Source organism: Chrysemys picta, chromosome 15 (genome assembly GCF_011386835.1).
Source record: "Chrysemys picta bellii isolate R12L10 chromosome 15, ASM1138683v2, whole genome shotgun sequence".
NCBI classification, from domain to species: domain Eukaryota; kingdom Metazoa; phylum Chordata; order Testudines; family Emydidae; genus Chrysemys; species Chrysemys picta.
Genome location: NC_088805.1, coordinates 6,262,918 through 6,283,321, shown reverse-complemented (window position 1 = coordinate 6,283,321; position 20,404 = coordinate 6,262,918). Strand labels below are relative to the sequence as shown.

Sequence of the window (20,404 nt, the reverse complement as noted above, 5' to 3'; positions counted from 1 at the left end):
AGGGTTGCCCACAGGGTGACGACACAGCAAGTGTGAAAAATTGGGGTGGGGGTAATAGGAGCCGCTATAAGAAAAAGACCCCCAAAGCGGGACTGTCCCTATCAAATGGGGGCATCTGGTCAGCCTAGTTGCCCCAAGGGCCAGCGAGCGAGCGCAGCTCGAGGGCTCAGCGGGCCCCGGCTCAGCGGACGCCTTTGCAAGGTTGGCCTTTGTCTCCGAGTCCCCGGGGCTGGGGAAAGGCGCCTGCGTGCGAGGCGCTGAGACCGCGGGGACGGGCGCGCCGGGCAGAGACCCCGCCCTGGTCCAGGCGGGGGGCGGGTCGGGGCGCGGTCCCCGGGGGCAGCCGCAGCGAGGCTGCAGAACCAGCCCTGTGCGGAGCCGAGCCGAGCCGAGCCCGCGGCGCGATGCCCGGGCGCAGCCTGATCCGGGCCCTGCCGGCCGGCCGCCGGGCGGAGCGAGCACCGGGCGGAGGGCGGCGCGCAGGTAAATACGGCGGGGGCCGGCCGGGTCCTGCGCGGGGACAGGGGAGCGATGCCCGCGGCCCGCACCGCATCATCCCCTCCGCGGCCCGGCGCCGGGGCAGGTAAGCGCGGCCCGCCCCCCTGGCACCTGTGCAGCCCAGGGCCGGAGCCACCCCCCTGGGGTCGCGGCGAGCAGGAGGGGCCGGGGCGAGGGGCCCCCCCGGTCCCCGGCCTTGCACGCACTCCCCTCCCCCACTCCTGGCACCGGGCGCTGCGGGGGGTGCGGGCACTGCCGTCTGTCCCTTGCCCCCCCCCCCCCCGGCTCAGTCGTGGCAGGCTGGGTCTGGGAGAACTGCTCCACCCCGAGCCGGACAGGTGGCAAGAGATCTCCCAGCAGCAGTGAGCGGCCAGCTTCCCCCTTGCCTCCCCCAGCTGGCCAGGCCAGGAGGGGAACGGGGAGCCAGTCCCCTTGGGGGCAGGGACTGCCTGTGCCCCCCCAGTCCCTGGATCTGAGCACAACAGTCTCTGCCCAGCTGGCCTGTCTGCCTGGGCCGCAGCCGGGAGCAGGAGGGGCCGGCTTGTTCGCTGGCTGGGCTTTGCCCCGGTGCTGGGAGGAGGGTGCCGTCCGTTCCCCTGAATATTGGAGTTCCCAGAGGATTTGGGGCTAGCGGTCAAGCTCCACTGGTGGTGCCTTGGGATAGAGGGAGCTGGCTACCCCTAAAAGATGCAGAATGGGAGAGAAAAACCCCATTCCCCTTCCCCCAGAGGGCAGTGCAGCCAGTGAGGGCAGAGTAACTGGGGCCTGGGGCGGGGAGTGATTGGGGCAGATGAAAGAAAACTGGAGGATGGTGTTACTGATGGGCTGGAGCGAGTGGGGCAGTGGGTAATAGGGGGTGGTGGTGGGGAGGAGCTGAGGCCAGAGGAGCAGGAGGCCGGAATTAAGGGACCAATAGCTGGAGCCAGTGGGTCTATGAAGGTTGGGGCCTGGGTGAACTAGCACCCAGGTGGAACAAGTGGATTTAGGGTTGCAGCAGCTGGGATCAATGGGTGGAGAGGAGCCATGGTCAGGAAGCTACCAGGTCCAGGGCTCCTGGGAGGAGCTGGGGTCGCTCTGAGAGCCAGGGGAGGGGAGTTAGGCTGGGGGGAGCATGGAGGGTTGTTGGGAACTGAGACCCCTCTGGGGCAGAGAGCTTGGGGACAGGTAGTTTGGTCCTGGGAGGTTAAGGAGGCTTCAGGGAGCTGGGAGCCTGACAGGCAAGTGGGACAGCCTGGCCCTGTATAGAGGGAGAAGCTGGTCTCTGGTTGAAGAGTGGGCAGAAGATGTTACACGATTCCCTGAGTGGGTGGCCGACACTGCCGTTACTGGGGCTGTCTGGTTCTAAATGCAGGCACCGCTTCTGTCGGAGCTGAAAGAACCGGCTCTGTTCGCCAAAGCTGTAGCAGGCTCCTCGACCTGTGGATGTGGGCCAGCCGCTACTAGAGGGGGACGGAGCCCCATGGAGTGGGTGTGGGTTGCACACCAGAGGAGGGCACACAGCAGGAGCTGGGACAGTGAGGGGATGTTTATACTGCAATCACAGGGTACGAATGCAGTATAGACCTACCTCGAGTCTGGTCCTGCACTCACCACCTCAGCAGCATGGTGGAGAAAGGGGCAGCCCTGTCTCCAAGGCCTGGCCAGTGATGATCATCTAGGGAACGTGGCACAGGGCCCCTCCCTGCCTGACTGTACTTGTTTAGGTTTATACAGTCCCTCAGTACGAGGAGCCCACGCACTCCTGACGCTCTGGAAATGTGTGATAAAAGTGGACTAGTCCAGTAGCCACTATTGACCAGTTATTTGCATCAGTAACCCAATACCTGGGAGGTTTCAAAGTAGCAGCTGTGTTAATCTGTATCCGCAAAAAGAACAGGAGTACTTGTGGCACCTTAGAGACTAACACATTTATTTCAGCTACAGCCCACTTCTTCAGATGCATAGAGTGAAACACACAGACAGAAGGTATTTATCCATATAGAGGACATGAAAAGGTGGAAGTACGCATACCAATTGTAAGAGGCCAATCAATTGGGATGAGCTATCAGTAGCAGCAGAAGAAAAATCTTTGAAGTGATAATCGAGATGACCCATAGAAGGTGTGAGGAGAACTTAACACGGGGAAAAAAAATTCAATTAGTGTAATGATCCAACCATTCCCAGTCTCTGTTTAGACCTAAGTTAATTGTGTCTAATTTGCATATTAATTCGAGTTCAGCAGTCTCTCTTTGGAGTCTGTTTTTGAAGTTTTTTTGTTGCAAAACTGACACCTTCAAGTCTGTCACTGAGTGATTAGAGAGGCTGAGTGTTCTCCCACTGGTTTTTGAATGTTATGATTCCTGATGTCAGATTTGTGTCCATTTATTCTTTTGCGTAGAGACTGTCCGGTTTGGCCAATGTACATGGCAGAGGGGCATTGCTGGCACATGATGGCATATATCACGTTGGTAGATGTGCAGGTGAACGAGCCCCTGATGGTGTGGCTGATGTGGTTAGGTCCTATGATGGTGTCACTTGAATAGATATGTGGACAGAGCTGTCATCAGGCTTTGTTGCAAGGATAGGTTCCTGGGTTAGTGTTTTTGCTGTATGGTGTGTGGTTGCTGGTGAGTATTTGCTTCAGGTTTGGGGGCTGTCTGTAAGCGAGGACAGGTCTGTCTCCCAAGATCTGTGAGAGTGAGGGATTGTCTTTCAGGCTAGGTTGTAGATCTCTGATGATGCGCTGGAGAGGTTTGAGTGGGGGGCTGAAGGTGGCGGCTAGTGGTGTTCTGTTATTTTCTTTGTTGGGCCTGTCCTGTAGTAGGTGGCTTCTGGGTATTCTTCTGGCTCTGTCAATCTATTTTTTCACTTCAGCAGGTGGGTATTGTAGTGTAAGCAGAGTCAGGATAAGCTCTGCCCTGACATCTGGTGGTGAATTATGGTGAGGGTTGAAAAGAACTTCAGGGGCTGACCTTGTTTGCATAGGCACACCTACCCGCCTAGCCTGGGACAACAACTGAAAGTGGTTACTTTGGCTGGTGCGGGATCCCCAGTTTCTCTGTTGTTGGAGCAGGAAGAATAAAGTGTTGTTACCCTGATTCGGTGAAGCAAGGCCAGTGGAACTGTTGTATGACAGAAAGTCTCACCAGTAATTAAGTAGCACTTGCTAGACAAGGGGCATGGGTTACAAAACCCAGTGAATTGAGAGAGGATGGGGTTATTTGTACCTGATGGTATGGGCCCTCTTTGAGGGCTTGAAACACCAATTGCACTACCTCCTCTCTCCACTGTTGAATGTCAGAGCTAACTTTGATGCATTAGGAGTCTAGTTACATAGGGTGCTGAGCTGAATTCACTTTGGGCACTTAACACAGTACTCAGTGATCGCAGCTCTTAATAACGTTAGCACTTTTGTAATTTCAGCTCGTAGTAGAGGAGCCCCAGTGCTGGTGCACCATTGGCCCAAAGTGAATTCAGCTCAGCACCCTATTTAACTAGACCCCTAAATCTTGGGAGACAGACCTGTCCTCGCTTACAGACAGCCTCCCAACCAAATACTCACCAGCAACCGCACACCATACAACAAAAACACTAACCCAGGAACCTATCCTTGCAACAAAGCCCAATGCCAGCTCTGTCCACATATCTATTCAAGTGACACCATCATAGGACCTCTAAGGTGACACAAGGACTCCTTGTGGCACCTTAGAGACTAACAAATTTATTAGAGCATAAGCTTTCGTGGACTACAGCCCACTTCTTCGGATGCATTTCGTGGGCTGTAGTCCACGAAAGCTTATGCTCTAATAAATTTGTTAGTCTCTAAGGTGCCACAAGTCCTCCTGTTCTTCTTTTTGCGGATACAGACTAACACGGCTGCTACTCTGAAACAAGGACTCCTGTTCTTTTTCCAGTACCTGGGAATGACCCAAGATCTTTGTGACCTGCAGTTCCAAGCGGCTCAGGAACAATGGTCTTTGCAGCGTGCTCAGAAGGTCGATAGACTAGGGCTCTTTGCTGTGCTAGCCAATGCCCTGATTCTGGGCCATGTGCTAACTTCTTTACATAATGTGTTTAGCATCAAAGGGGGTGGAGCCCAGGCACAGGAATTCCCCTGGTGAAGGCGGGGGAGTCCACTGATGTTAAAGGGGGGCTTCTCATTGCCCTCAGGTTAGGGGCATGTTGGGAGAGGAGTGTTGGAGGAGGGAAGGGGAATTGCCAGAGCACTGCACTCTGGCTGTCCTGGTCTGCTGGATGGCTCCATAGGCAGTAACCATAAGTTAGGGCAGCCCCTGGACTGCTCTAGTTTGCAGCTGTAACAAACCGCGGCCCAAAGACACGCCCAGAATCACGAAGGTGCTAAAGCGGCACCTGGCCACCTTTGTGCTCCTCCCCTCCTTGCCAGTTCCAAACCACATCTGAGGTGGCAGAAACACTTTAAGAGCTTAATGTGCTCACGTTGGGGGGGACCCAGTAATTTCCATCCCAGAATACTGAAAGAGCTGGCACATGACATTTAAATCCAGTAGCAAGGATGTTAATAAAACGATCAAACTGGGGGTGGTACCATGTGACTGGCAAATCACTAATGTAATACTTAAGAAAGGGGGCAGGGGAGTGATCTGGGCAATGATAGACCTGTCAGGGTATGTCTACACAGCAAAAGAAACCCTGCAGCTGGCCTGTGCCAGCCGACTCGGGCTCACGGAGCTTGGGCTGCTTCATCGTTGTGTAGACTTCCAGGGCTCTGGGACCCTCCCTCCTTGCAGGATCCCAGAGCCTGAGCTCCAGCCTGAGGCTGGACATCTACGCTGCAGTGAAACCACCCCACAGCCTGAGCCCCGTGAACCCGAGTTGGCTGGCACGGGCCAGCTGCAGGTGTCCAGTTGTGGAGAAACACACTTAGTCTGACCTCAATAGGTACATAAGGCTTTAAAATAAACTGAGAAGGAAAGAATAATTAAATACATGGAAGTAAATGGGAAAAGGAAGGTAATGCAGCATGCGCTTACCAAAGGAAGACAGTGCCAAGCTAACCCAATGTCTTTCTGTGATAATTGATATTTTAGGTGAGGGAAATGCCATAGATCTACTATCAGTAAAGCATTTGATACAGTACTACATTATCAGGGAAGCAGGAGAAGATGGGAGTTGGTACAAGAATTGTAAGGTGGTAAGGAACTGGCTAAAGGAGAGGACCACGGGTTGTGCTGAAAAGTGAATGATGGACTGGCAGAAGGCTACTCAAGGATCAGTCTTGAATATTTTTATTAAGGACCTTGGCACAAGAAGTAGGACGAGTGCAAACGAAATTTGCTGATGACACAAAGTTGAGGGGCACCATCAGTACAGAGGGGGATCAGACTAGGTACACAAGAAGAACCGAATGACCTAGAGGACTGGGGTAAGGGCAGTGGGATGAAATTTCATAGTACAAGGTTCAAGATCATGCAGCTAGGGACTAATAACAAGAATTTCTGCTACAAGTTGGAGGCTCCTCAGTTGGAAGTGATGAAGAGGAAAGAGACCTGGGTACGTGGGTTGATCGTAGGATGACTATAAGCCGCCAATGTGACGTGACTGTGAAAAAGCAAATGTGACCCTTGGATGGATCAGGTGAGGCATTTCCTGTAAAGCTATTGAAGTATTAATGCCATTGTACAAGGCACTGGTAAGACCTCCTCTGGAATACTGCATACGCTTCTGGTCACCCATGTTAAAACCCAACCCCCCCCCCCCCCCCACACACACACACACCAACTGGAACAGATGCAGAGAAGGGCTACTAGGTTAATCAGGGGAATGGAGAGCCTGTCTTAGTAGAAAGAAGAACAGGAGGACTTGTGGCACCTTAGAGACTAACAAATTTATTAGAGCATAAGCTTTCGTGGACTACAGCCCACTTCTTCGGATGCAGTCCACGAAAGCTTATGCTCTAATAAATTTGTTAGTCTCTAAGGTGCCACAAGTCCTCCTGTTCTTCTTTTTGCGGATACAGACTAACACGGCTGCTACTCTGAAACCTGTCTTAGTAGAGGAAATTAAGAGCTTGGCTTTTTTAGCCTTGCAAAAAGAAGGCTGAGAGGGATCTGAATGCGCTCTATAATTACATCGGGGAGGAAGAGGGGAGTGGAAGTGGGTAAACTTTATGGAGGGTGAAGAGCTATTTAAGCTAAAGCACAATGTTGGCACAAGAACAAATGGGGATAAACTGGCTATGAACCAATTTAGGTCTGAAATTAGAAGAAGCTATGTGGGCAAAAAAACCTAACTAGTTTTAAGATAGAGCTTGACAAATTTATGAGTGGGATTGTATGATGGGGTTACGTGTGGTATGGGGGCAGGACTCAGCAGCCATGGAGGTCTCTTCCAGTTCATGTCTTATGTTCCTAAAATCTTGTGCGTCAGGACTTCAGCTGGTCACCTGTAGGGACCAGAAAGGAATGTACTTCCGGTGTTTTGGGTGGGAAAGATCCTTCCTCTGAAGCATCAGAGATGGCCAAAGCTGGAGATGGGACCCTAGATGGGATGGGCCAGTGCTCTCAGGTGGTTCTGTAAATCCTCTCTCAGGACTTGGCTATTGAGTCTTGCTCACATGCTAAGGGTCTAACTGATCACCATATTTGGGATCGGGAAGGAATTTCCCCCAGGTCAGATTAGCAGTGACCTTGGGGCATTTTCATCTTCCTCAGCAGCATTGGGTGTGGGTCAGTTGCTAGAGTGATCTCAGCATATCTCACTAAATTGATTCTCTGCCCTTGCCTGGGGCATTGGTTCACCCTTGGTCCCTCCTCTTCTCTGCCTGTGGCATGTCACAGTCTAGTCTTCTGGGGTCTGTATTATGTTGGTCTAATTCTGGTTGTTGGGTTTGGTGTGGGGGTGGCTGGAAGGGTTGGTGGCCCGTGCTATACAGGTGGTCAGATGAGATGATCTGGGGGTCCATTCTAACCTTAAACCTGTGATTCTGTCTACCTGGAATGTTGATACATTTTCTGCTTAGACACAGCGGGGCCTAATTCATCCCTTATCCGTTCTCCCTGCACCCAGCCACCATCTGTAGATTGTCTTCTCCTTTCCTGAATTGTGCTTTGCCCAGGAAGATCTCTGAGATCCTTGTGTAACAGAGCCCAGTTGTCGGCAGGTGGGATCGAACTGGGGTTTCTGGAGCTTAGTGCATAAGCCTCTACTGCGAGAGCTAAAAGCCATATGGCTGTCGAGCAGACTCATTAATCTCTCTCTGTGGTCTCTGTGCCACTCGATGGGACAGACCCCACCCCCAGGAGGTGTGTGGGTTACACACGTCAAAGCACATAGCACAACTCCTCCCCTAGGACCCGGCTAGCCAGAGGCCCTCAGCATCTGTTCGGGAGCTGATCCTGCTCGTTGCTGTAAATCACCGATTCCAAGGCTGGTTGTTTTACTCAGCTGCAGTTTTAAAAAAATGGAGGAACAAACATACACTAAACATTCAGCACGGGAGAAACTGCCTGACCCCGTATATTGAAACAGCATTTTTTAAAATGTAATTTCATAATTTTTTAAAAAGCCACAATAACATTTCTGTTTGTTCCTTTTGGACCATATGTCTCTGCACGTGGGTCCCCAGCAGAGGTGGAACCTTTAGATGCACAGCACAGACCTCTGAGCATGAACAGACTTCGCTTCTGGGGGACCAGCCACTAACAAGGGATGAGGCAGACACTTTGCCAGTGGGTTTCACAGCTGCTGGCTAACAGCAGAGGAATGAAATCCTGGGTTCAGTTACAGGTTCTGGGGGGGAGTGTCCTGTAATGATTGAGGCCCTTTCTGCCCCATCCCCTCTGCTCCTCCTCTTCCCCTCCAGCCCCTGCCCCTCTGCTCCTCCTCTTCCCCTCCAGCCCCTGCCCCTTTGCTCCTCCACCCTTTGTATTGGAGCCAGGCTGCTGCCCTGTCCTGAGCCTGTCCCCACAGCAGCTGGGAGGAGGGATTAGAGGGAAAGTCCTCCTGAGCCCCCACTGTCCTGGGATGGAGCATGCTCTATGGGATCAGAATATGATCAGTCTGGTCAGCACGTAGGAGGCGGGAGGGAACGGTGCATGCTCAGTGCAGTTGGTCTCTGATACTAATGCTGCCAGTCTCTACTGAGCATTGTTGTGTGAACCGAAATCTTAAAGGCTTAAAATGGGACCAAATTTGGGCAGGTTTTCAAGGGGACGCCAAAAGGCACATCCCTGACTATAGGGTAACCTCCCTGCCAAATGTCAGGCCCTGCTTCAGAGCCTGGAGGGGCTAGAGTTTCGCAGTGAAATAGTTGTAGGGGTTTTTGTGCACATAGGCAAAACAGTGTATTTTTTTTGCCTTTTAACCTTGTGCTCAGAAACAGCTGAACAGGTTCTGATAACCTCTAAAAAGAGTCAGGCTGAGGTAGACATCCAGCACTGGGAATTTCAGCCCAAGCCCTTAATGTTTGGCAAAGTGATATGCAACTGAAAATGGTCTTATCATTGAAAGGGTCAGTCAGCCTTCACTAGAGGTGATCCTACCAGCTCTGCCTAAAATACCCATTTCAAAGAAGTGATGGGCTCCCGTGTAAATGCTTTGTGGGTACACATATGGACTCAATTCTGTGGCCTGTTAACAAAGGACAGGTGCACTCCTGGGTGAGCAGGAATCCTCCTGGGAAGGGACTTTCTGATGGAACACCGGTACATCTTAATAGATCATTGCTTCTTCCCTACTTCTCCTGGATTCCCTGGCTGCAGTGTGCAGCCGTAACACACAATTCCCCATAACCGGTGAGGTTCCTCCAGGAACAGCCAAGGCGGGCCTGAGTCTGGGAACGTAGGGGCTCGGCTGGAAACCTTCTTGAGCCCTTGCCACCCGCCTGCCCCCTGCTGGTAATTGTTGGGAGTTTGGAGAGAAGTATCCTTGGTCATGTGATGTGTGTGTTACGCAATTGAGAGCCAGGCTAGTGCTTGCTAGACCTGAGTTAGTTAAAGTGTGGCCGTGGGGAGCAGGGAGGGAGAGGGGCTGCCTCGTGTTTGGGCCACGTGTGTGGGGGAGAGAGGAGCTGGTTCATGCTTTCTTTATTCCTCGCTAGGTTTTTGACGTGGAGACTTCTGCGCGACACGCTGCTCTGACCCTCCCTGTCCTTCTGCCGTCCCTGCTGCGGGCGGGGCTGTCTGTCTGAGATGGCGGGCCGGCTGCCTCGCTCTGCGGACCTAACCCGCTTCTGCCAGAAACTCAACCGGGTGAAAACTCTGGAGGATGACATGATGGAGACGACCTTCAACAGATGCCTCTCCACCGTTGACCTGACGCTGCTGGGCATAGGGGGAATGGTTGGCTCTGGCCTGTATGTCCTCACGGGCACAGTAGCCAAGGAGATCGCTGGCCCTGCTGTCGTCGTCTCTTTCATCATTGCTGGCTTTGCCTCTCTGCTGGCAGCTCTCTGTTATGCCGAGTTTGGTGCCCGGGTGCCTAAGACAGGCTCCGCGTACATGTTCACCTACGTCTCCATGGGCGAGATCTGGGCCTTCCTGATTGGCTGGAATGTGCTCCTGGAGTACATGATCGGGGGCGCTGCGGTGGCAAGGGCATGGAGTGCCTATCTGGATTCCATATTTAGTCATAAAATAAAAAATTTCACCGAGACCCACGTTGGCACATGGCAGGTACCGTTCCTGGCACATTACCCAGACTTCCTGGCAGCAGGTGTTCTGCTGATAGCCACAGCATTCATCTCCTTTGGGGCCAAAGTATCTTCCTGGCTTAACCACGTGTTTTCGGCCATCAGCTTGGGTGTGATCCTCTTCATCCTCGTTATGGGATTCATTCTCGCAGAACCCAAGAACTGGAGTGCCCAGGAAGGCGGCTTTGCTCCGTATGGACTGTCGGGCATCATGGCAGGCACGGCCACCTGCTTCTATGCCTTTGTAGGCTTTGACGTCATAGCAGCCTCCAGTGAAGAAGCCAGAAACCCCCAGAAGGCGGTTCCCAGAGCAATAGCCATCTCCTTGGGCCTGGCCGCGGGGGCCTATATACTGGTGTCCATGGTGCTGACGCTGATGGTGCCCTGGCACACTCTGGATCCCGACTCCGCCTTGGCAGATGCGTTTTACAGAAGAGGTTACTCGTGGGCAGGGTTTATAGTAGCTGCTGGTTCCATTTGTGGTAAGTATGGACAGGCTGAAACCTCAGGTCCAGACTCCCAGTGCCCCAGTGGGCTAACAGCTAGGCCTGCGTCCTCTGGCAGGGTACGTGAAAGAAATGACCTCTCGGGTTATGCACTGCATGTTTCCAGGGCCTGAGTCATAGCTGCCAGGCTACTGTTAGTGCTCAGAGTCCTGGGTCCATTTCCAGGTTTGCCACTGACTCGCAGCATGACCTTGGCCAAGTCACTTAACTGCTCTGCTCCGTTTCCCCGGCTGTACTATGGGGATAGTAAATGCTGGGTGCTAACTCCATCTCCTTGGAGGCTGCCTCCCCTCTGAGTTGCTCCCATTGTCTGGGGTGCCTGTTGGTCTGTCCCGGGGCTGAGGGACCCTGGGAATGAAGCAGAGTCCTGGATGGAGTTCCTACTCCCAGGCACTCTCTCCCGATGGCAAAGTATTCTCTTGGGCTGCAGGGTCCTGGATCTACCATGTGCCTGCTCCCTGGAAATCCACTGAGGAGCGATGGCCTCCACTGGAGTGAGCAGATGAGCCTGATCGTGGCCTCCTCATGGGAGAGATCCCCACACTCACTGGCAGGTGCACATGAGCTCAGGAACTGCACTGCTGCCTTGTCTCTGAGCCAGCTCTGGTCCCTGGGGTGGTGTGGGCAGGTTCGGGTGCGTGACTCTGACCCTGTGGCCTCTCTCTCTTTCTTTATCCTTCCCTCCCCCCCCCAGCGATGAACACGGTTCTGCTGAGCAACCTCTTCTCCCTCCCCAGAATTGTTTACGCCATGGCGGAGGATGGGCTTTTTTTCCGGGTGTTCTCCAGAGTGCACCCCCGCACGCAGGTGCCCGTGATCGGGATTGTGGTGTTTGGGGTGCTCATGGCTCTGATGGCCCTCATCTTCGACCTGGAGGCCCTGGTGCAGTTCCTGTCCATTGGCACTCTGCAAGCTTACACCTTCGTTGCAGCTAGCATCATTGTGCTGCGCTTTCAGCAGGAGAAGTCGGCCGCTCCCCCGCAGCCTGCCGGGAGCCAGCCCAGTCCTGGGCCCAACGAGGGGGCTGGCCCCAGCGAGCTAAAGGAATACGAATCCTTCTCGGACAAGCTGCAGCTGGTGGGCACAGACACAGCCAAAGTGCACCGGGAGCCAGGGCAGCTGAAGGCAACTTTCGAGCCCTACCTGGAGTTCCTCAGCGACTTCTACCCTGGGGAGGTGGTCACCATTGCCGTGGTTACCTTGATGGTGTCTGCCATATGCCTGTGCTCCATCTTGGTATTTGGCAACACCCATCTTCACCTGCCCACCTGGAGCTACTCCCTGCTGCTGCTGCTCTTCAGCCTGGGATTTCTGCTCAGCTTGCTTCTCATTTGGGTCCATGAGCAACAGGAGAGCACCAAGACCTTTCAGGTAGCCACCTGCCCCCTTCATTCTCATGGGTTGCTGTGGCCTGGGGGAGGTTGGAATGGCCCTGGCACAATAATGTCTGCAGTAGAGGAAGGCTGGGCTTGTGGCTAAAGTGCAGGCTTTTCTTTTATTGGACCAACTTCTACTGGCGAGAGAGACCAGCTTTTGAGTTACACAGATCTCTTCATCATCTATGACACCTTCGTCTCCATCTGTGGCACTCTGAATGTCCAAAATTAATATTATGTAGTTAACTCAAGCGATTAACTCAAAACAAATTAACTCGATTAAAAAAATTAATCGTGATTAATCACACCAGTAAACAATAATAGAATACCAATTTAAATTGTTTGATGCTTTTCTACATTGTCAAATATATTGATTTCAATGACAAGTCAGAACACAAAGTGTACAATCCTCACTTTGTATTTTTATTAAATATTTGCATTGTAAAAAAAGATAAACACAAGATAGTATTTTTCAATTCACCTCCTACAAGTACAGTAGTGCAATCTCTTTATCATGAAAGTGCAACTTACAAATGTAGATTTTTTTTAATAACTGCACTCAAAAATAAAACAACGTAAAACTTTAGAGCCCACAAGTCCACTCAGTCCTACTTCTTGTTCAGCCAATTGCTCAGACAAATGAGCTTGTTTACATTTACAGGAGATAATGCTGCACAATTCTTATTTACGTCACCTGAAAGTAAGAACAGGCATTCGTGTGGCACAATTGTAGCCAATGTTGCAAGGTATTTACGTGCCAGATATGCTAAACATTTGCATGCCCCTTAGTGCAATCTACAAGTTGAAGCAAGATCTTTTGTTTATCTCTTTCCAGTGCAAATATTTGTAATAAAAAATAACAAAGTGAGCAGAGTACAGTTTGTATTCTGTGTAATTGAAATCAATATATTTGAAAACGTAGAAAAACATTCAAAATGTTTATAATACATTTAAATTGGTATTCTGTTGTTTCACAGTGTGATTAAAACTGCAATTGCAATTAATATTTTTAATCATTTGACAGCCCTAATATTAACCATTTGCATCAATCCTCTCTGTTATTTCCTAATGATTCCTATGCATCAGTGTGGTCTAACTACCTACCTAGTGCCTGGTAACCTAAAGACCAAACCCACCCTGAACTCCCTTCTTCAGAAGTCTTGCCCTGTCCCTTTCATGGTCTCCTGCTTACCCTCTCTGAATAAGAGTGCAAAATTATGACCGAAAGTTATATTCCTCTAGGCCTGTACTATCATAAATAAAACCCGGCCTTTAGCATAACTACTACTATTAGGCCTCCTACAACAAATCCTTAATATAGCAAATCTGGTAACCCAATTGCTTATGTTCACCTGCTTGCCCCCCAGGTCTGTTTCAACCTAGTAAGCAAAACATCAAGACAACGAGGCATTAAGTATCAATGTTTTGATACTCAAAACATTAAGGTCAATCATATACCCCTATATCATTATACTCACTGCAAGCAGGGGAAAGGTCATAGGTCAATATCATTTGAAGAATTGTTCTCAGCAGTTGTCCACCCTTCCCTGGCCTTTGAATGTGTGAGCTCAGCCTTAGTGGTGACTGTCGTAGGCATGTTCTCTCCTTATCACTGGCTGCTCTTCCTTGCAGATACCACTTGTGCCGCTCACTCCTGCGCTGAGTATTCTCCTGAACATCTATCTCATGCTGAAGCTGAGCTACATGACGTGGCTTCGATTCTCCGTCTGGCTGATCCTAGGTGAGTTCAGGCGGGGGCCAATCAGTGATGTTACCTCCCCTGAGAAGCAGGCCCATTCTAAGCTGAGGAGCTGGTGCCATCCATGGTGATGCTGGGCTGGGTCGTACAGTCCCTCTAACAAAGCCTGGAGAACGATGTTTGAATGACTAGGGAGTCGGACGCAGTCAAAGATATCCTTGGGGGAAAGCTGAGCAGTTGATATGCCCCCGATGCTGCCAAGCCGCTCGCTAAAGAACTTCTCCGACAACTGGCAGCTCTCACCAACTAGCCAAAGGCTGTTGAGGAGATGAGGAAGGGACAAAAGCAAGTGCAGAGCTGATCTCCCAAAAGAAATGTATGACCCTGGCAATCGCCAAACCACCAGCCTAACTTGCTTCGCTCAGAACAGAGCGGCACAAAGGGTAAGAGAGCATCAGTAGCTGCCCAGGGGACGTCGGAGCCAAGGGAGCGATCGGCTGTTAGAGCAGAGAATCCAGAATCTACTGCTGTTTATTATAAAAAGCCTTGGCGGAGTGGAATGCAGCTTGGCTAGGGAGTTGTAGGCCAAGGGTTTGATAAAATGCATCTCGCTGTCAGTGGGAAAATGAATTAAAATTGTCTTGGGTTAAAAAAATAAAAATCAGTGAAATGGCCCTGGCTGGTCTGGGGAAGTAAGGAGGGAAATCGGGCCAGCGGCCTGTTGAGGCTTTGGTTTTAACTCTCCGGCAGGGGGTGTGGATACTACGATGGTCACGGCCGTGATAAAGAGATGGGAAGTGATACTGTCACATGGTCTGAAACTGGTGGAAGGCTCATAGACCATGGGCCATGGCGAATGCCAGCTGGTTGAGTGGGCGGGTGGGAGCTGGTGGGGGGCCTGCTTTCATTTCCCTCCCTTTCCTAGTCAGAGCCTCCATCGCATGGGTGTCTCCCTCCCACCCTGGCTGAGTAGACACTGCTCAGTTCTGCTCCTCTCCTCCAAGCTCCTTTGCCTTGCTGCTAAAGCAAACTCTCTCTCTCTCTCTCTCTCTCTGCTGCAACAGGCCTCCTGGTGTACTTCGGTTACGGCATCTGGCACAGCAAAGAGAACCTGCGTGAGCCCATGTCCCGCAATGTGAGCGCCCGCTACGTGGTGTTCCCTAGCAGCAGCCTGGAGGAGACGGTGCAGGCGGTTCAACCCAACCCCCAGCCCTTGACGGAGCTGCCGGACATGGTGACTGAGGAAGCCAAGCGATGATGCGGCAATGGCGTAGCAGCCTCCCTGCGTGAAAAAGGACACCCCCCACCCCCACTTTCCTCTGCCGAAACAGCTGCCAGGGCTGGGTCTTCCCTGAGCAAACTCTGGGCTCTGGAGACAGGACGGTGATACACACGCTTCCCCATCCGCACTCACAGCAAAAGCACTAGGGAGGTGATGGCTGCCTCCTTTCCCATACCCTGGCACACAGGGATCTGGCTTTTATCTCCCTACCTCTAGCTCGTAGTAACGTGTAAGCCGTGTCTTCCCCAACTGCTCCACCCGAATCCCCTGCCAAACCCAGCACAACCCTCATAGCAACAGAGGAAAAAGAACGAGGAGTACCTGTGGCACCCTAGAGACTAACAAATTTATTTGAGCATAAGCTTTTGTGGGCTAAAACTCACTTTGTCGGATGCATGCAGTGAAAAATACAGTAAGAAGATAGATATACACACACACAGAGAACATGAAAAAATGGGTGTTTCCATACCAACTATAATGAGACTAATCAATTAAGATGGGCTATTATCAGCAGGAGAAAAAAAACTTTTGTAGTGATAATCAGGATGGCCCATTTCCAACAGTTGACAAGAAGGTGTGAGTAACAGTAGGGGAAAAAATTAGCATGGGGAAATAGGTTTTACTTTGTGTAATGACCCATCCACTCCCAGTCTTTATTCAGGCCTAATTTAATGGTGTCCAGTTTGCAAATTAATTCCAATTCAGCGGTTTCTTGTTGGAGTCTGTTTTTGAAACTTTTTTTTGAAGAATTGCCACTTTTAGGTCTGTAATTGAGTGATCAGAGAGGTTGAAATGTTCTCCCACTGGCTTTTGAATGTTGTAATTCTTGACGTCTGATTTGTGTCCATTTATTCTTTTGCGTAGAGACTGTCCGGTTTGGCCACTATACATGGCAGAGGGGCATTGCTGGCACATGATGGCATATATCACATTGGTAGATGTGCAGGTGAATGAGCCCCTGATGGTGTGGCTGATGTGATTAGGTTCTATGATGGTGTCACTTGAATAGATATGTGGACAGAGCTGTCATCGGGCTTTGTTGCAAGGATACGTTCCTGGGTTAATGTTTTTGTTGTGTGGTGTGTGGTTGCTGGTGAGTATTTGTTTCAGGCTAGGGGACTGTCTGTAAGCAAGGACTGGCCTGTCTCCCAAGATCTGTGAGAGTGAGGGATCATCCTTCAGGACAGGTTGTAGATCCTTGATGATGCGCTGGAAAGGTTTCAGTTGGGGGCTGAAGGTGACGGCTAGTGGTGTTCTGTTATTTTCTTTGTTGGGTCTGTCCTGAAGTAGGTGACTTCCTGGGTATTCTTCTGGTTCTGTCAATCTGTTTCTTCACTTCAGCAGGTGGGTATTGTAGTTTTAAGAACGCTTGATAGAGATCCTGTAGGTGTTTGTTTCTGTCTGAGGGATTGGAGCAAATGCGGTTGTATCTTAGGGCTTGGCTGTAGACAATGGATCGTGTGATGTGGTCTGGATGAAAGATGGAGGCATGTAGGTATGTATAGCGGTCAGTAGGTTTTAGCCCACGAAAGCTTATGCCCAAATAAATGTGTTAGTCTCTAAGGTGCCACAAGTACTCCTGTTCTTTTTGCTGATACAGACTAACACGGCTACCCCTCTGAAACATAGCAACAGAGTGATCACGTTTCTTTTCTACAGCTCCACTGCTCTGTGCCCTGCCTGTCCTGAAATGTTAGGGGGCAGCAGAGCCAATGTGGCCATTCCCACCAGAGCCCACTGTCTTTTCCCATGGCCCAGGGTGTATGATGAAGGGTCTCTGGCAAACAGGTGAGAGGTGCCACCCAGGTCGTGCAGGGCTGGGAGTCAGGACTTTATCCTGGCTCTCACATGGACTCCTGGCCTCGGCTGAGTCCCTTTTCCCTAAACCTCATCCCCACCAGTAACATGAGGGTGATGGTTAATTAGATGATGTGTGTAAAGCACTTGGAATGTGCAAAGCGCTGTAAGTGCCCAGTGTCAAGGCATTTCTACGCTAGCTTTCCTGGCGTTCTTGGCACAGACCATCGGGTGCTGATCAGGCAGCTGCTGGCATTCCCTGCCCTGGCCCTGGTCAGCAAGAAGCTGCATGTTCAAGAACCCAGTTCAGTGGGGTCACCCCCAGGGCACATTCGTGTGGTTCCATTATTCTAAAAGGCACAGAAATGAGTGTGGGGCTGGGGGGCGGCCCAGGCCTTTGTACTGAGTGGGGCTGGCAAAGGTGAGGCGCTCGGGTTGTAAATCCATGGCCGCAGAGGGAGTAGAAATCCCCCCGCCCTTCGTTAGCTATTCCCATGCGAATGGTTTCTAGACAATCAATCACTTTCCTAGTGCAGTGAAATAGTGCATTACCCTGGCTGGGCCCCCGCTCACTCCTCCCAAGCGGCTGGGCTGCCTGACCACCAGCCTGACCCTCATGTCCCCCCAGCCTCCCAGGCGTGTCATTTTGCAGCGCTCATCCCTGTACGACACACAGGACAGCGAGGCCCGGCAGCTAGCGCACTCTGACAGTGAGAGGCAGGACCGGTGCAAGCTGTGCTGAACTAGGCCCCCTCTATGTGACCGCTGCCTGTTCAAACCTACAGCAGCCCTCCTGAGGCTGCCTCTCAATCCCATCCCACCGCTGAGACCAGGCCCCACCAGGGGCTCAGGCTCTTGTGCCCCTAGCCCTTCGCAGTTTCCTTGTGGCCCTACAGGCTGCTCTCATGGCACACCGGGATGGGGGCAGGCCCTCGCGTCCCCTATGCCCTGGCAGGCTCTAGCCTCTAGGCTGTCCCTGCTCTGTTGCCAGCTTTCCTGGAAATCGGGCTGCGGCCTCCCCTCGCAAAGCCAGCTTTTGGGCCCCCCTCTGCCTGGTGTCAGGGTGAGGCCTTGCCCTGCAGATCAGTTCATCTCTGAGGCGCCTTTGCCCATTTTCTCCTCTTGGCTTTGAGCTACTGCGCCCAGCTCTGACGTTAGGCCAGGGCCCCGGGGGAGCGTGAAAGTGGCTGTTGTTTACTGTACATCTCCCCCACCCTCCGCAGCTGCATACCGGGAGTGGGCCTGTCAGCTGTCCCCCGCCCTCCAGGCTCTGCTGTGGCCCCCGTGAGGTGCAGGTAGGCCTTGGGCCAGCTGTGAGTACGGCATCGGTACTGGGTGAGCTGCCGGCTCAGGCCTAGTTACTGGTATTTATTAGGAGGAAATGTGCAGAGACAACGCGAGCACCACGGAAAGCACAATGGCCAGGCCCTGCAGCAAAGACCCCCCAGCCTTGTGGAGCACTGGGAGGGGTTTGTATAAGCAGGGACTCTGGGCTTACGGTCTGACAGCCTGGCTGTTTGCCCGCTGCAGCTGAGGGCTGCGCCTGGAGCCCACCGGAGGCAGCTGTGCAGGTTGGGCAGGAGATTGTGAATTGGCTGCGACTGCCTGAGGTGATGTATTTAGCACACGTTGTTCTGGGTCCTGACTGCTCTATGCTGTTGGTGCCGTCTTGCCCTGCACTGGCACTTGTGTTGTGTGAAATGTACCACCCGGGGGGCTGCTATTGCCCATGGAGTTGTGTGTCCCTGCTGTGCTGTGCTCGGTGCCGCTGTGTAACAGCTTGTAATAAAGGTGCTGACACTAGCCCTACTTATAAATTATGGTCTTGCAATTGCTCTGCCTGGGCGGGAGTCTGTCCACGCTGCTCTGTAGTCCGTCTATCTGAAAGTGGAGTCAGCCTGGTGCAAGTCGGAGGCCAGCCCTGCTGGCCCTACAGAAAAGCCCCTTCTGAGGCACCCCTACTGCGCCAGCAGGGATTAGGGTACAGCTCTTCCAAATCTCCAACAGCTTTGCTGCATTGTCCCCAAGTCCTGCAAAGCCTGCACCCAGGCAGAAGCACCAGGGCTGGAAGGCTGGCTGCTGGCTCTGGGTGTTGGCCAACTCCATATGGAGATGAGTTTGAGACTTCCCTTTGAGGAGCAAGTCTACACAGCAGCAGGGGTATAGTGTCTGCGCTCCTGTGTCACCAGCCCCAGCCTTTAATAGGCCCCAGGGCTGGATTAACACACAGGCACTATAGATCCATGCCTAGGGCCCCAGCTGCTGGAGTCATGTGATGAGGTCAGAACCCTTAAAAATGGTCAGTCTCTGGCTGTAGTGGTTGCATAGAAAAGGTGGAAGACCCAAACTCAATGTAATCAGTGCACTGACCCCTCCTGAGGAGTTACCCTGATTCACTGCCTTGCACTGCCCCATCTGCCCCAGGCCACCAAGGGACTCTGGGAGTAGCTGGAGGAAAGAAGGGGGCTGGCCCGCCCACACACACAGATACTCCCCAGCTGCTGGGGCACGCACTGGAGGGGTCCCTGCTGCCACAGCTGCCTGTCTGAAAAGGGGAGGGGGGGACCATGCCACTGCCACTTCAGGCAGTGAAGGCATGATGGGGAGCAGTTGTGTTGGACCAGGCCTAAGGCTCTGCTACGCCTCAGCCCATCCCTCCAGCTTTCTTTGCCATAGCTCTCTCCCCTCCCCCTTGTTCTCCTGCCTGTCACGTTGTCAGGGTACCCCCCCTCCCCCATAGTCCACGCCCGGAGTGCCCAGGCAGGTCTCAGAGCTCCAGCTGTCACATGTCTCTGGGCAATGACCCTTGGTCCCCCTCCCTCCCTCCCTTACAGTGGGATGTCCCCAGCAAGCCAGCGTGCACTTGTGCGTTGTCCGGTCTCCGAGGGCTCTGCACCGTGTATTGCCAGTAGTTATAAGTTACAGCGCAGCTCTTTCTAAGTAGACACTTCTATTTTTAAGGTAAAAACAATAAAAGTTCCTATGCAGATGCTTAAAGATTACAAGAGGACCCCCCATTTGGAGGGTTGCAGTCTGTCATAGGGCAGTCTTACCTGGGGAGTCCTCCAACATCAGAGTGTGGCCCAATTAGTGCACCGGCCTCAGTTTCCCTCCTTCAGAGTCCCCAGTAACTCCACCAGAGCTCTCTTGCCTCAGTTAATATCCCTCGTTGGGACTGGTTTATTACAGTCAGTTCAAATAATCCACAACGTAAGTCCCCAAATATAGCCCAGTGCACGTAGTACTTAAAATACCACATCTAGTCCCTCAGTGCCCCACATACGAGACCCTGACATCTGCCACAGCCAGGCTCTTCAATCCTTTCCTGTCCTTTTGCCAGGACAGCTACCACAGCCCTTCCAACAGGTGTGCAACTCTGGTCTTCCCAGCAGGAACCTCCACAACCTCTGCTGGGAGATCCTCCTCACCTGGGGAGCAACCCTCATTCACCATGACCCTCTGGCTCCAGCTCTCCAGTTTGACATCAACTGGCAGGCCCTGCCACTGCTCTCCTGCCTTCAGCCCTCTCTGGCCCTTGGCTTTGGCCTCCCGGGCTTACAAGTCTGGCTTAGGAAGGTCAACGAGCATTCCTCCCTG

General features: G+C 52.3%; 1 protein-coding gene across 3 annotated transcripts; it reads left to right on the top strand.

The window, feature by feature from the left end:
* The first annotated feature begins 238 nt into the window (after positions 1-238).
* On the top strand, positions 239-18,624 carry SLC7A4 (solute carrier family 7 member 4). 3 transcript variants are annotated; one of them, XM_042847963.2, is made up of 6 exons: positions 239-483; positions 5,965-6,093; positions 9,557-10,629; positions 11,348-12,024; positions 13,662-13,770; positions 14,793-18,624. In XM_042847963.2, the coding sequence occupies exons 3-6, from the start codon at positions 9,648-9,650 to the stop codon at positions 14,984-14,986; spliced, it is 1,962 nt and encodes a 653-aa protein (XP_042703897.2). In that variant the 5' UTR covers positions 239-483; positions 5,965-6,093; positions 9,557-9,647; the 3' UTR covers positions 14,987-18,624. The 3 variants fall into 3 exon arrangements, with proteins under 3 accessions (XP_042703897.2, XP_023969976.2, XP_042703896.2); XM_024114208.3 differs by lacking the exon at positions 5,965-6,093; XM_042847962.2 differs by lacking the exon at positions 5,965-6,093 and having other exon boundaries at positions 239-583.
* Positions 18,625-20,404: the final 1,780 nt, after the last annotated feature.

Bases quoted from the DNA above. Each gene is read 5' to 3' on its own strand.
- SLC7A4 (XM_024114208.3), top strand. From the start codon at position 9,648: ATGGCGGGCCGGCTGCCTCGCTCTGCGGACCTAACCCGCTTCTGCCAG. The intron at 10,630-11,347 runs GTAAGTATGGAC...TCCCCCCCCCAG, and splicing joins AGCTGCTGGTTCCATTTGTG to CGATGAACACGGTTCTGCTG. The intron at 12,025-13,661 runs GTAGCCACCTGC...TCTTCCTTGCAG, and splicing joins AGAGCACCAAGACCTTTCAG to ATACCACTTGTGCCGCTCAC.